This window comes from Scatophagus argus, chromosome 11, assembly GCF_020382885.2.
Source record: "Scatophagus argus isolate fScaArg1 chromosome 11, fScaArg1.pri, whole genome shotgun sequence".
Lineage (NCBI taxonomy): Eukaryota > Metazoa > Chordata > Actinopteri > Scatophagidae > Scatophagus > Scatophagus argus.
This window is the reverse complement of record NC_058503.1, coordinates 19,209,638-19,226,243: the sequence shown is the minus strand read 5'-3', so window position 1 is coordinate 19,226,243 and position 16,606 is coordinate 19,209,638. Positions and strand designations below refer to the sequence as shown.

At 42.1% G+C, this 16,606-nt stretch overlaps 1 protein-coding gene across 4 annotated transcripts in view; it reads left to right on the top strand.

Moving 5' to 3' along the window:
* The window catches only part of hdac4 (histone deacetylase 4), a 101,145-nt gene extending 85,575 nt beyond the window's left edge, over positions 1–15,570 (top strand). For all 4 annotated transcript variants that reach the window (XM_046404645.1, XM_046404646.1, XM_046404648.1 and 1 more), the window contains 5 exons: positions 5,115–5,233; positions 6,395–6,528; positions 13,934–14,018; positions 14,268–14,409; positions 14,977–15,570. In XM_046404645.1, the coding sequence (XP_046260601.1) occupies positions 5,115–5,233; positions 6,395–6,528; positions 13,934–14,018; positions 14,268–14,409; positions 14,977–15,016 (520 nt within the window). In that variant the 3' untranslated portion in view covers positions 15,017–15,570. The remainder of the gene's footprint in view (positions 1–5,114; positions 5,234–6,394; positions 6,529–13,933; positions 14,019–14,267; positions 14,410–14,976) is intronic.
* Positions 15,571–16,606: the final 1,036 nt, after the last annotated feature.

Here is a 16,606-nt window from a genome sequence, read left to right as displayed (position 1 = left end):
ATCCAAATGAGTGAACAAGCATCTGGAGAGGCTTGCACTGTGTTTGTGTGTTCTGTTTATGTTATTTTAGGCTATTAAATGAGTATAGTTTGTGTTGTGAAAGAGGTCCAAAGATATAAAGTAAAGAAAAACGAGAGTTTGGGTGTGTACCACCTCAGACCCTGGCGCCATTAATCCCCGTGGCTGTAACAGTACTGGACGAAGTCACACACACACACACACACACATTAGCACACACTGAAATGCAGAAAGTCTGCGCTCAAACTCTAAATGAAGGTGCATGAATATGCACAAGAACGCAGAGAAACAAACGCACAAATGCTCACACCTGCAGCTTTTACATTCAGTGTGCTTTAACATTTACAACCACAACCGCATGTGAGTGGACACCTGATACACACAGCCTGTCTCACTCTTTCAGCCTCATTGTTTATCTGTGTGTTGTGGTCCTCTCGTTCCTCCTCTCCGGGAGGGGATGCGTGCCTTGCAGTCGGCACCTTCCCATTCCTCTGCTGGCCTGTGCCACGTTGCATTTGCAGGGGATCAAGTCTGAGCCTCCAGAAAGCATAGAGAAAAAAGATAAGAAAATTGGCCCTAATGAAAACCAGAAGCACCGTCTCTGCCTTTCTTTCCCTCTCTCTCTCTCTCTCTCCTTCTCCTCCTTTCACTCCCTCTTCTGCCATGAACTTGGAAAGACGAGAGAGGAGGAGAATTAAACTTAATTCAAACCAGCTCTCCTCAGTGCCAGATGACAGGGCTTTGAAGTGTAAGTGTGCGTGTGTGAGTTTTTCGCTCTCTTATTCTCTCTCTCCTCTCCCGCTCTCCTCTGATTTTTTTTTTTTTTTTATGAACGGAGAGGGAAAGCCTTGAAGCTCTGCAGTTTAACCATTTGTTGACTGGTTTGATGAGCACGGCTCCCTCTAAAGGACAAAGTATGTTTTCTTCTAAAACAGGCCTCACCTGGCCTGTTTACTGCAGGTGTGAGGTTGCATCTCTCCACCAATGATGAGTCCTTAAAATCCTTGGAATTAACTGGTGATGGTAATCATCCCTAAATCTAAATATGGGCGGATTTTATCTAGCATAGTGTTTTTAGAATATTTGATAGCTGGTATATTCTAATATCTATGGACGAAATAAACCATAAGAACTAATACTGCTGAAATTAATTTTGAAATCATTCCCAATTCCAAAGAGTTGGAGCATCTTAAAACATAATGCGACAAATCCGGTCTCGACAGAGTTTTTCAAGTATGCCGCTTTCATATCCTATCATGATGGTATCACCTGTTACCCGTTTACCTGTGGAACTTTCCAAACAGGTGTGTCTTTGTTGCTCCTCTCCCAACTTGTAGCTGATTCATGCTACTTGCATCAAATCCAGATTAAGCAGATATGGAACATTAAACATATTGTCTCTGTACTGTGGATTAACAAATTACCACATTCTGATTGACACAAGCTGTATTAAATGATTTATCTATAGTCGACGGCCCAGCACAAGTGCCACATTTCAGCCCTTTGCCCTGCTTGTTAGAAACCTGGAGTACATTGGATTCGAAGGCTTAATCAAGATGTGGAAAAGGATAAATTATGGACTATAGTAATCACACAAAGATGCGTAGTCCCTAGAGAGGATGTTTTGAAAATTACCACCATGCCCAGACCTACTGCTGTATTAACTTGTGTGAATGAATTTGTGTGCACTTGAAATTGTGCATCATAGCAGTTGCCAAAAACTGAATACACTCATCAGGATCAGAAGAGGAATAATTAGTCAGAGCAGAGCAAATCAAAAAAAGGCCCTTCATGAGTTTCAGGGCCTCCCAAGGCAAGTATCAAATGTATGACTGCGTTTGACGAAGCTTCTGCATTTACTCAAGCCTAATTATCACTCGTCAATCGTTGATAAGGATTAAAGTTAAAGGGGGGGTGCATTAAGATCAGTTTACTCATCACGATGAGGACTATTCAGCCTGTGAAAAGTGTCCACTTACTTTGGCAGAGGTCTGTAGGATCTGGAGCTTGACCCCCTGCTCCACTGATTTGACTGATTGATTTTTTTTTTAAGTCCTAACTTTATGAATGGCCAAACTACAGCGACACACACATCATTCCCAGAAATTCACTCACACATACGATCATGGGCCCAAGTCCAGCGTTTCTCAGCTGATGCTGTGACACATGCACCTGTTGCTATGTAAACCAAACAAGGCCAAACAAAAGTTTACACCGCATGCTCACCCAGGTTAGACAACTTATAGTCATGAGAGAGGCAGCAGTGGTTTAGATCACAGCCTCTTTGCTCAGGATGTCCCACCGCTCAGTTGTAAACCCTCCCCCGTAATTAAGAGAAAAGCTTTTTCATCTCCACATACATAGCCTCTGATTCACGCACAATTAACCTTCCCTAAAACCACTAGTTTCCCTTTATGCCAGCCTGCTAATTGATTGCTGTGGTTTTTTATTTCCTTAAATGTCAGTATATTATTCCTGGGGGTGGGGGTTGGAACTGATGACACCAGCAGTTTTCATCATCGTGACCAGAACTGTCTCTGTATTCAAGGTTGGATGGAGGGGTGGGGGTGGGGGGTTAGGGGGACTGGGGAGCCCTCTGTAATTAAAGTATCCTTGGCGGTCAAGGTTTCCCCCTGCGCCGTGTGTCAGCCCACATGCTTGCCTGTGGCCAACTCCCTTTAGTGTGGGGTCTTTTATGGCCCAAATGTTAATGGGCCAAGACTCTGTGTGTGTATGTAAGTCTGTGAGTAGGCGGAGAAAGAGAGAGAAAACCTGTGAACACATGCGGTAAACTCAGAAACTGGAGCTGGAAAATATTAACTTCCTTAGACAGAGTGGTTGTTCATTTTGCACAATTGTCTAGTTTGTCTTGTTGAATGCTGTCTGATTTGAAGCTTATGAACTGTTGATGCAACAGATCATGTGTGGGAAAAACATGATGTGTTGGCACAACAGATGATGTCTAATGCTTTTTAGACACATTCTCACTTGCCTCACTGTGCCAACATAATTTTCCCATCTTTCATCCACTGTTCATTCATGTCTCACTCAGTCTCAGTCCATGTTTTCTTTCTAGGCTCCCTCCCCTCAACAGGTTTCTCAGGCTTTTTCATTTTCTGTATCTCTATTTCTCTCATTCAAACTTTTGTCTTCCATCCTATTCCTTCATCTTCTTTACATGAGGTTTTCCTCTGAAATGTTGCCAGATGCACGCTAACACACAGTGACGCACGCACTCCGTGTGTCCTTGCTGTCTGGGCCTACCAAAAATCTCCTAATGCTGCCTCCCGCCTCTCCCCCAGACAGCTGTGTGTACGTATGTGTTTTGTGTTGTGGTCGGGGGTGTGGTGTGCACAGTTGAGGGTTATAATTTGGTGGTTAACAAGAAATGGAAAAACCAGTGGCCTGCGGAGTTCAGGGCACGCTGCTTGCCCACAGCCAGCAAACCAACACCGTGTTTCTGAGGTTGGCAAAGTACAGAGGACCTATGGGGGGACCCTGTGGTACTCCGTCACTCACAGATCTCACCAAAACACTGCTTGTCCAATAATCCCAGGTCCCCAAAAATTCCAGGGTAGAACCTGAGTCATAGGGAACCACTTGATTTGCCATCTGGGAAGTCCAACTATTTATGAACTAAATCATGCTAAACCAGATTACCATGACACATTGTACTTTTAAAAAGACAACTAAAACCATAAGTGTGCCAACTCTAATATTATACATCAGTTACGTGATCACCTCCTGATACCCTTACGGGTATTCAAACAGAAAATGAAACTTAGAGTTTGAATTATTTTTGACTTAAGATATGCGTACATTACCTGATTTGTAATTCGATTTATTTATTTCATTTAAATTTAAAAATAAAATGAAGCCTATCAATTCAAACTAGTCTAATCTTACATGATCTATACCTATAATCTTCCTGTGCAAAACTATTTTAGTACTAAATGCACATACTTCATTTACGTTTTTTTCAAGCAAGATCACCATATAAACTGAACTGGATTTTCCAGCCACAACTTGCAGTGAATCATTGCACAGTATCCCACTGCTGATTGGATTTATGTGTATGACACATTGCAGTCCATCCCTGCCAGCTGTTTGTTAGATGAAGGTTGTACACAAACAGCCCTCATTCACCACACCCATCCAGTGTCAGAATTATCCTGCATACTGAACACACATACACACATGCAATTAAATCTGTCCTTCCGTTTCTCCTTTTTACTTAGGGATGTTGTAGTGTATTGCTGTCTTCAAATTTCCGAACTTTCCACTTCAAAAAGTGCATGCTGTAATTTTCTTTGCCACACACATACTGTGCATACAAACTCATTAGGTGGATGTTTGCTTTGAAAACCTTGAAAGAGAGAGAAAAGCCATAAAAGAATTGTAAAATAGAGCAGCTGATGTACTGCAAAAATGGCATGTAGTTTCTCTGCATGGTTCCACCAAACGCAACAATCATCATCCAAGAGACAGTAAACACACTGAAGGCGTATCTCCACATACATAATTTAATAGTCGTCTTCTCTTAGCCATCAGAGGTGACAGAGTTCACGATCAAATATCAAATCAACTGTTGCTATAGTGCATGTTAAACTGTGAATGACTTAGTTAAATGTCCTGAAAATATGGTAGAATATTTTACTATAATGTATTAAAATCTTGAAGACTTTTCTCATCAGGCTTGGTGATTTTGATTGTACATTGAAGTTGTTGTGGCAGCAGTTTCTTTCATCTGAATGTAAAAGTTTGGTTGTAGCAAAGTCCTCCTGTTCAAACGGTCTAATATCTATTAGTGACGGGCAGCATGACTTATTAATGGACTCAACGAGGGGACTGCCTCTCTAAACTTTACTTCTCTTATCACCAAGCTTTCCATGCCGTCAGTGCTTTTGAATCTTTAGTCCACTTTTGCTTTCTGGGATTCCTGTGGAGGGCAGCAAAGCCAAAAACCAAATGCATGTGTTTTCAAACAAAGTGTCCTATATATGACTTCAGAAAATTTTCCCACTTTTCTGTCTTATACAGTCACCGCCATAAAAAACATTATTTTGTTGACAGTTCTTTCCTGTTGGTTACTCCAGGACGGTGGTTATGCCTATTGCCAATGAGTTTGCCCCAGACGTGGTTCTGGTATCTTCAGGCTTTGATGCGGTAGACGGCCATGCCTCACCCCTGGGAGGATACAAACTCACAGCCAAATGTAAGTACTGACTGCAGCTACACAGTTAATTTCTCCCTTTTTATGCCACACTGGAAAAAAATAAATAAATAAATAAATCTTAAAAAAACTTGATTCAGGCGGTCTCACTCGTGAAGTTGCAACACAATTTTTATGTCTCTGTACCAGCAACAAACATGACTGCAACTTCTCAGTTTTGACACAAATACCTACTTGGACTCAAAGAACTGAACTGATTGGATTTTGGTGGTCAAAGGTCACTGTGACCTTTTGGTCAGATACTGAATTGGTGACACTGGTCTTGGATTTCTACCTTGAAACTGATTGCTTGGAATTTCTTTGCTGCCAGGATGAACCTGTGTATGAAGCATCCATGTTTTAGAATCTGTAGCTCTTTTGCAGCAGCAGCCAGATTTAAAGCTTTGTAGTCCACCACAACCTCTTTGGTAAAGATGATATTGAGCTTCAGGTGATTGTAATTGCACCGTGTGATGAAACTCTTTATCGGTCACTAAATACAGTATATGATGTGACTATGGACAGACGTGGATGTAAACTGCAGCATGACTGGTAAGCCTTGAGATACAACCAGCAGAGGTAATTCCAATTGATAACAAGGGAAAAAAAAGACACACACAGACACTCAAATGCATGCCTTGTGTCTGACTTGTGTATTCAGATCCAGAACCCTGGCGTGCCAGCAAAGGGCTTTTATAAAACCACCCAGCAGATCTCAAATAAGAGCAGGGGTCTGGTTGTGAAGGGGGTGATATGGGTGGTTTAAAAAGGATTGCAGGAAGACGGGATATGGGGAGAATTCAGGGGAGAAGAAAGTATGGCTGAATGCATATATTAAAACTCCCCTCGCCCTGAAAGAAAAAGATCAAAGGCTGTGACCAAGCCTAAACGCAAAGCCGCATTTATTGAAATTAAACCTGGCTTATATTATGGCTTGTTTTTTGGCCCCCAGTAAATCCACAGTGCACTCTCTTTTTTTTCCTCTTCCTCTCTCTGATGCAGTCACCCCCTTTCCTCAAGCATGCCCAAACCCCATTTTTCTCTTTTTTTCTTTGATCAATATCCAAAAAGGAAGTTAGAGCTTGAACATCAGTGCTCCCCCATCTCATTCTTTTGCTCCTGCTCTCTCTGCCTTCTTTTTGCTGTCATTTCCTGTGCGTCCAGGCTTTGGCTACCTGACCAGGCAGCTGATGGGTCTGGCAGGCGGTCGGTTGGTACTCGCCCTGGAGGGGGGTCATGACCTCACAGCCATATGTGATGCCTCCGAAGCCTGCGTCTCTGCTCTGCTCGGCAATGAGGTAAGATGAGAGCCAAGAGGAGGCGGGATGAATTACCTTCAAAATATCCTCATAATTTACTGTCAAAATGACCTCGAGCAGGCCACTAAGATTTGACAAATACATCTGGAATTGTGCACTTGAGTAAGCACTGAGGTTTATGATGGGAGCTACAAACATACACCACAAATATCCTGCATACACTCACCAGAAATATCCTTTTATAGAAAATATGATCTGTTTTTTATTATATTACTGTCAAGTTGGCAAAGTTCAATTTAATGGCAGTAATAAAGTACACATAGATTTACAGTTCTGCTCTAATTAATGCATTAATGAGCTTAATTAATAATAGTCTCATTAGTACAGTTTGTACGTTTTGTTTCATTGAACTGAACATGCAGAGTACAATCAGGTGAAGGTTTATTTGTGCTGTCTGCATGAAATCCTCCGAATGCAGTTGCACTCAATTTACCACAATTTTTTACTTCTGGCTACATTTAATTCAAAATAAACCAAGTGATCAAGTACGTGAACATAAAGTATTAACAACAACAAGTTTTCCTGATTGTTTGTAAAGTGGGAAAAAGTCCAACTCTTGCTTTGAATGTTTACATCTCAGGCAACTCTTGGATTTTGTGTCCACTGAGTAGGTGACTCACATGAATGGCTATTAAAATGATGTTGTGAACAAACACTCAAACAGTGTTGGCAAAAATAATTACTTTAACTACCAAACACAGAAAAGGTGCAGGATAATATTTTGATGGCCCCATTATATAGATATTAAATTAAAAATACAGGACAGGCTTGTATATTCCTCTGACAAAAAGTGTTCTTTTATCTTTGCCAAAACCATTTTCCCTCCATGTTCTCTTATGCTTTCTCTACCACTCAGAGAGGAAGTCAACACCACACACACACACGCACACACGCACTCACACACACACACTACACACAGACAGACACACGCACAAGTACGTCAGAGGGAGAGGATTTCCAGGCAGAAGGTTAATTGTGGTAGTGTGTAGGTTGGGCCGTGGAACTGAACAAACAGCAGCGCTCTGTGATTCATGGCACACAACAGAGTTGCAACTACTCAAAGCTGCCCACTCTTTTCTTCCAGCTAATGGAGAGGCTGGAGTGCTTTTTTGGAAGAACTTCTCAAGTCTTATTTTCTCCCCCGACATTATGCATCCAAGATATCTCCTTGCTGAAGGACTACTAAATTGTGTTACAGAATAGAGATCATACTGTATAGCTTTATGGGAAGAGTAGAAGGTGTGACTGTTAGTTTATATTTGTAGAAGAAATGGTGCATACTGAGTGCAACTACACTTTTCTGTGTCTTTTTGGTTCAGAAATATCAGTGTTTTCTGTCCAGATACTGGATGTCCAGGCTGCATCACGAGTCAACTCCATATCAAAACTGAATATCCACGTTGACACTCTTGCATTAACTTTTTATTTTTTTCAACAAATCCTGACCACTTATAAGTATTGCTGCAAGCCAAACCACAAGCACCCTGAGTGTTGGTTGCCGCTGGAATCTTACTGTACCTGTTAAAGCCATTATATTCTGCCCGGTGAGACATCAAGAACAGTTCTCCTCATGCATATGGGTCTACAGTTCTCATTTAGGTAGAAACAGTACATTGCATAGCATATTTAACTGCATATGGCCATCACAATATGGTGTAACAATGTATTGTTGTAGTGAGAAACCTACCATACAGTCAGTGGCAAATGTCTTGAGACATTTATTTAAAGGTTGTTGCACTTGCTATGGTCTTTGTTTTAATATGGCTTCAAATCAGTGGTCAGGTTACACAAATTGCACAGCAGGCATTCTGAAAGCATTCACAGTTAGTAGTTATATTGCTAAATTAAAATAGTTGTCGTGTGCGGTTGAATTTATTTCAGTCTCAACTTCAAAACAAATTAAGACTGTATGGACTAATTGACTGAGTAGATACTTAAACGTTTTGCTCTGAATCAGTATCTGCCTTGTTAAAGGTGGTATCTGAGCATCCCTCAGCCTCTTGTTCCAGTTCCTTGCAGACAGCTAAAGCTATAAATGAGTTCTTGGAACTGTAAAAAAAGCCACATGGCCTTGTTCCATGTGGATCTTGGCGTCAGAGCAAAACAAACAGAACAATAACACAGGATCACATTAATAAAACTCGGTCACTGTGACCAACCCGACCACCGTCCTGTAGAACACGAAGACATTGACCACCGCAGACAAATGAACTGTGCAGGACTAAAATGACAGGGGACAGACTGGGGCTTCTTTAAATCACTGTGTTGTTAACCTGTTAATATTTCTTCTTAAAGAGGAAAGCCACTCAACGTGCCAAAGCTGTCAAAGAAAACGAATAGCTCTGCTGAAGCAGGCTTGTGCATAAGAGGGGGAAGCATCAACTAGAGGTTTAATCTAATAATTCTATTTACCTGTGCTGTGCCCACCAATGACTCAAAGTTACATAGAGTAACACCAGCCATTACATCTGGTAAGGATTCAGGAATTCAAGGACACTTCAGCAGGGCGGGTGCTTTTTGCTGTCACGGAGGTTTGCACTCAGGACTTCCAGTTTGAAGGACGCTCTCGTTCCTCACAACACCGCCCTGCTGCAAAAATAAGGAATTGGATCCGGGGGTTTGCTTCTTAGGTTTCAGCAGGCTGCAGAGAGTCGGCCTCAGCAGGGGTTTTGGAGGAGGTCACTGGATGGGTGCCACGGGGAGCTGAAAATTTGAAAATAGGCTGGAGGCAAGGAGCGTCAATTGCCTCAGCCCTGCAGGACACCCCTCTCACCCGAGCACCCGGGGCCCTGTCACTAGTACACATCTGAAAACGGTTACCCTCGCACCTCTTCCAGCAGGGTCAGCCTGAGCTGTAGGCATCAGATAATAAAAGGAAATGGAGTAATCATTTGAAGTTGGGAGGGTGGAAACTATTGTTATAAAACAGCTGTACAGAGTGCAGAACCTCTGCGGGCCTTCAAAGTCTGGAAAGGTATGTTAATTATATCGTATATACATATACTTTAATTATATTTATTTTTGAGACAGATTATTTTACAAAAAATGAGTCAGATGTTGTTCTTTTCCTCATAATTTTGGAGGCAATTTTATATTGTTTAGAATTGCAACTTGTGGAATACAGCATGCTACATACTGAACACCACACATAGCCTCAAGTAAAAATTAAACCAGCAAAGCCTGTACAGTACTGGTTGGCTCTTTGGCAGCAAGTGATGTCAGCTGTTTGAACAAAGGCAGATCATTCTGCTGTGTGGAGCTTTGATAGCTGATCACAAACAAGAAAGAGAGCCTAAAATGTTCCTGATCAGATCAGAATGGCAGGAAGCAAGTCTTTTTATCATAATCTCAGCAATGGCCTCTGTAATGGAGTTGGAATGTAGGTGGAAACATCAGTGAGGAATTGAGCTGGAGGGAGAGATAAAAGAAAAGGCCTGGTGTTTTGTTTCTTTTTTCCTCATTTGCAGACAAATGTCCAGTTATGGCCTCTGATGGCAAAAAGAATCAGAAGAAGAAACAGAAGACTTAATTCAGTTTTAGACCTCAGTAGGTACTATAGCCTCACCAACCAGGTGGAGCATCAAGGCAGATCTCGGCAAGCGACCAACAGTTGTACTAATTTTGGACTTGTTTGAATATGTCCACTGAGTGGGTTATTTCTAGAGGACACATTCTGGTTTGTGCATGTGTGTGTTGGCTGACTGTGAATGGAGCGAATGAGTAGGCCCAGGCATGGGACCACAGCTGGATTAGCTGGTCAGCTGTGCTTTTGTTTATGAAGCACAGCTGACCAGCTGTCTGGAAGTGTCCAGAACCCAAGACGTTACCACATTTATGTAGCTGTACAGATACTGTAGTTTAAGCCACGAATTATGGCTTGAATGATGCTTACGTGCCAGTGAGTGTTGCTGTTTGTTATATCAGTTTGGACTCAGAGATGAGTTTCTGCATTACAAAAGTTCAAAAGAGTTTATAAATTAACTTTGGAGTTGACATAATGCTGCAAAGCCCACTAATTACATCTCATTTCCAGTAAAAACAATGTAAGTGGGTAAGATTTACCATCCTAATTGTGTGTTTATTAGTGTTTTTGTTGTTGTGGCAGTTTGAAAAGGTAGATTTTGGCAAGCTTCGCACTGGAACCAAAACATCCTAAAGGTGTTACTTAAATCCTCTTCACCTCCTGTGTAGGTTGTATTTCCAGCGTTTTACTGCTTGCTAGTGTGAGAAACATATCTGTGCTTTTATTGGCAGGTCAAGACGAGCTTTGCTATAATGAGCATTAGGTTTCCTTTGAAAGCTGCTCAAATTAGCTGGGAAAGAGAAGGATGAAAATTGCTGAATGGACTTTACGGGGTCTTTTATTCACCCCCACCACTGTAGTGCGTAATCGTTAAGTCTTTTTAGTTAAATAGCTCATGAATGATGCATTGGCGACTACGCTAGTCAACTCTGAACCCAAGCCTAATTGATGATTGCTCGCAAACAGATGTTGGCCCACTTCGAGCCACGGTTGTTAGCAATTATATGATAAACAACAGGCTAATATGTTAATTGTTACCACCTGTCAATGAGGTTATTCGGTGTGTTTACACTCCAGTTACAGTAAGACGCTCAACATCAACTGCCCCTCCTTTGGGCCTGAGTATTCACCGCCACCCTCCAACTAAAAGGCAAACCCACACACCTTTCTGAAAAGATCGCCTGCTTTGCACAGTACACATCATTACCTTGTTCAGTTAGCATAACATAATCAACCGGTTTCAGTGACTGCCAACATATGCACATGCATGCACACAACAGTAAACAATGGATGCCTTATGCACTTTTCTTTTGCTGAACAAGTGGATTTCCGCCTTTTTCCACTGTTTTGCTTTCAGCCTCCCTCAGGAATGTTTTTACCAGGCACATTCCTCGCTCTCACCTCATGGCTTTTCATGGTGTCTCAGTTGTGTTGGCCAGGAGCTAGTGTGTTGGACAGCTGTGTCACACAGAGAAAAAGAGTGCATCAGAAATCAGTTCTCGTGGTCACAGCAGACCATGTTTGAGGAACATTTCCATCTTTCTTAAAGACTGCTGTACTTCTGGTGGTGTGAAGATGCAGAAGTGCAGGTACAGCCAGGATCTCAAACTTAAATTAACAGAAATGTTGCTGTGGATAATGTGGCAGACAAATTTGTGCTTGCATATAGTACACATGCATGTCTGTGTGTGTGTGTTTGCCATACCTGCCAGGTGGGGGCCCCTAGAGTACCCTGACAAGAGCCATTAAGGTTTATAAGCGTGAGGCCCAGCTGTCCATCAAGCTGACAGGCTGCCCCCGTCCAACCTTGCACTTAGGTGATCCCCTAGAAACCCCAGAGAACCCCTGACAGAGAGCTGGGTTAGTATGGGCTGAACTGGGACTGCCTGGGGCTATGGTGAAAAGTTGGCAGCTGTAGCCTTAAGGTTGAAGGAGAACATTTTGACTGAAAGATTGATGGTTTGAATTAAGATCCCTCAAAGATGATCTCCATAGCTGACAGTTCTGTGTAGTTCCCCAGTGTGTAGGTTTTTGATTGTCCAATCCAACCAAAAACAGCCCTACCTCAAGTAAACTCAAGGGACTATGTTGGTATCAGTGTGTTACTTCACAGTCTGAAGAAGTGGGACTATACTTTGACGAATGTGCACTGTTGTCCATTTGAACACACAAAACACTCATTTTAAAATGAATAGTTTGTATGTCTGTTTCCAGTGCTTTAAAAAATAAATATAGATATCTTAAAATTATATTAATTATAAAATCATAACAGATTAATCAGCCATCCCTCAGCCGCCAACCCTGCAAAAAGAATTCAACACCATCTGAAATGAACAATCGACTCTCTTAGAAACTGGGTAACTGTTGAACAGAACCTCTAAGTCGAAGTGATTAATACATAAATATGGAATTGATCAAACTAACTGTAAAAAAAATCTGTATGAGAGTCATTAGATTACATGAAATTATCTGACAATCATCCCTTTTGTGGGTGAGCCTTTTTATGTTCAGCAGTTTAGAGCTTTTTTTGTTTTCCTCCTGATTGCAATGTGAAAATATAAGGTTGGGTTTGAGTGATTGCATGGATAAACTATTAAACTATGATGTCTACTCATAGAATCTGCAGGTTGCTTGTGATGTCTTTATAGCAAATGATGTAATTAAGCCCACTCTGCTGTTGGACGGTTTTCTAAGTTGCCCAGGATGAGAATGTCAGCCAAATAGGAAACAACCCAACATAAATATTTATGCACAAACTGTATGTATGTGTGCGTCTGGGCACATGCACCCCTGTCCATCCCTGTGCGCATGATGTAGCCTGTCGTGCCACAGCCGGATTAAAGTATCCCTCTCCCCCGACTGCCTCTTCCCTCGGCACCCGTGGACCCCTCCCACACACTGTTTGTTTTAATTAAAAGAAAACTTCCAGCCTTGGCCAAGCAAGACCGACCGACGATGGCTTTTTCCTCTTCTCTCTGACATTCTTCTCCCATTTTTTTTCTCTTCCTCTATGCCTCCCTTAACCCGTTTCTCAGTTGGTCCTTTATTCCTTTGGGGTGAAGGAGAAAAGGGATGCATGTCGTTTGTGTTGGAATGTGGAGCTGAATGGCCCTGTTTGACAAAATGGGATGAGAAAGTGTCGTATGTGCAGTCAGCCAAAGGGGAAATTGAATCATTCCGGGTTGGGAAGGCACATTGGGGAATAGCCTTGTTTCCTCTAAATTGTGGCTTGGAGAGTTTCATAGGCTTAGCCAGGCTCCCTAAGGTGTGTGTGTGTGTTTGTATTCAACTGTGCTTGAGTATGCATGTCTGTGTGTGTTTGCATGAGCAAGCAGTTTCCATGCGCATTTGCGTGCACCAGTATGTGTCCTTAGCGTGGGACACAGTACAAAGCACACATTGTAGCTTGTGTCAAAGAGTAGCAAAGCTCTCCACGAGTGGGCGGAGGTGTGCATCTGGAGGCATATTTTCTATTGTGTCAGCAGCTCGAGCTTGTTCTCCACCTCTTGGAGTGATTCAACACCGGGCTATGGTCCACACTCAAAAGCAATCCTTTAAACCAGGAGGGAACCAGGAGCATTAGTTCAAGTGAGGTTTCCGTCGTGTTTCTGTTGCAGCATTTCTGAGCACCTGTCAGTCGCATTCATAAAAACACATATTCAGCCATACCCACTGTATCGAAAAAGGAGACATTTGGAGACCTTTAACGCACCAAGCAGATGTTCCCAAAGGTTCCATTCCAGTGTCATCCCAGGCTTTGTTAGAGGATACTGGGAAATCATGCAGTGCTGTTGTTTTCCACTTTTGACATTAAACGGTAAGCAGGAATTGTGATTTTATGTTATTTTCTGTTTGTTTCAGTTGGACCCCATCCCTGACAAGGTGCTGCAGCAGAGGCCGAACGCCAATGCTGTCCACTCTTTGGAGAAAGTTATTGAAGCTCACAGTGAGTGGATCATTTGCACTGAGACACAACATGCGTGACTAAGTGATAGACTGTGTCTTCCTAAATGATATTTGGTTATTTTTATATATTTTGAGCATCTGTAGATGTTATTAATATTTTTTTTTAAGTAAAACAAACTAGCTCACATGCAAAATTTGTAGAAGCACAAACATCAAATCTCTCAGCTGTGAAAAGCCCAGCATGTAACGCAACTGTTCTCATTAGACTTTCACCCTGTCCTTGTCTTAGGCAAATACTGGCGCTCACTGCAACGCTCTGCCTCCACACTCGGTTGCTCGTTGAGCGAAGCCCTTCAGCGTGACGCAGAGGAAGCCGAGACAGTGTCTGCCATGGCCTCACTGTCTGTCGCCAACAAGCAGATTGTAAAGAGGTACATGGTGTTGTCTGTGTTTTAGTAGGCCTCAGTGACTGGTGTACCATAGTGTCTAATTAAAACAATTATTCAACATGTTAATTCGAATTTATGCTGTGAGTTATATGAGATGATCAGCACTACTCTCCAGGAAGTGACCGGGCCGAGCCAAGAAATAGTCGGGCACATAACCCCCCATGTAACCTCAACATGTCATTTTTTATGATTTATGCGTGGTTTAAAGAAATAAAATCCAACATGTTAAATGGTGAGCTTTGGTGGTGCTACTATATGGATTTTGTTACCTTCAGAGAGATCCAGGTGAGCTCTTTTCACAGTCTTTGTACTAAGCTAACTGGCTGCTGGCTCGATATTTACTGAACAGACAATAAGTAATCAAGTAAGTGTGACTGTTTGACAACAGAGAGGAAGATATTTTCATATTATCTTTCTACCTTTCTTTGGTTCTTTGGTTGTTTGGAAGTCAGAGCTTTATAACTACATGTACAGTCCTTAAAGTGTACTGTCACAATACTTTAAACTGGTAATATTACAGCAGTGTTTTTGATGTTATCTTTTCCCCAGGGCTGAAGAGGAACCAATGGAAGAGGAAGCTCCAATGTAAAGAAACAGCCGAGAACTTTGACCACTGAGACCAGTCTTTGACAGTGTCCTCACTGAGTCCATGTCAACTTAAATGCCACTCCTGTGTCTCACCTCTGCCATATCATGATGGCATGTTATTGTGAGACAGAACAAGCAGAGCTGACAACAGTGGCGCTCAAAGGAAACCGAACACTGAAGATGAGTAAGGCATTCACTGATTAGCAGCGCACAGACTGATCAGTGTTGTGTTGCCTGGTCAGGACCTTGGATATAAGAGGATTGACTCAACCACCCCACACTGACAACCTTGTGTACCAGTGCTTTTAAAACACTAGACAAGATGTACTTCACCGTACAGAGACAATCTTCTTTTCTTATCAATCTGTTCTTTTTGTGCTTTATCTTGATCTCACTTTCTGATGTGATTGTGACTCTGCACTACGGATGAATCATTCCTGCTCTTTAAAGATATCTGGATGAATGGAACAAAAGTGGTTGAATTTCTTGCAGTGTGGTCGAAAATTACAGATGATAAAGGTCAGCAGATGCTCTGATTCCAAAATGACTGACAGTGACTGTGCGTTTGTGCCTTTTTTTCCAAACTTGGTGGATTTTCTGTTGAACTCTACTGAAAGAGCTTTGCCTTAAAAAACAGGTTTGGGAACGAGGCCTCTTCTCCCCATTTCTATCCTGGCAAGACACCCAATGCCTGCATGTTGTTGGCACATAGACTGGAGGACCTTGGCATGTTTACTTATGAATTCTCTGCAAGCAGCCTACTGTATCTCTGTCTTTCCTTTTTCCCCTCATTTTTAATAATCTCAGCTTAGAAGGTAGTTCCCAGCCACGATTTGAAGGTGGTTCATTTTAAAAGGAAGTTAAAAGTTGGGATTAGTATTGCTCAGTGTAGCCATGTATCAGGTACAGACCTACAGCCAGAGGGAAGTTTTTGGACAGGCATCCGATTGAAACGTTTTATTATTTTAAGTGTTCATCAATCAACCATCCCTTCACTACGTCCACTTGTCCTCCACACAGTCGCAGCTGACATTTGGTGGGAGGTGCTCGCATTCACACCTTCAGATAGTATAACTTGTTGACTTGTCACTTCAGGAAAAACACAGATGGATCCAACAACAGTAACAACGGCTCAGTTTTATTACGTGTCTCTGTAACTTTGAGCCAGCCAATAGCAGGATCTCAACATTCAGTTAATGTAATCTGTGACTTTCTTGTTGTGATATCCTAAAACGTCCGCCGTGCAACCAGTCCATTAATCTAACCTGCATGTCTTTGGATTGTGAGAGGGAGCTGCAGAAAACCAGCGCAGGCACGGTAAGAACATGCAAACTTTTTACCATGAAAAACTGTCCTGGAAAATAATGGAATTTCACTTAGGTGTAAAGGACTATCAAAAGGCTCTTTCAATGTTGTAGATCATATCTTGACAGCACCATACAATGTTTGGTTAGGAGAACAATATGAAACAGCTTAGTTAGTCGGTGCAGGCGTGCACGCCGGGTGGCACTGCACATCAATGCCACCTTAGCAAAGGCACAGAGTTGGAAAGGCATTCAAGTGGTATTAAGACAAAAATGAAGCCAAATGA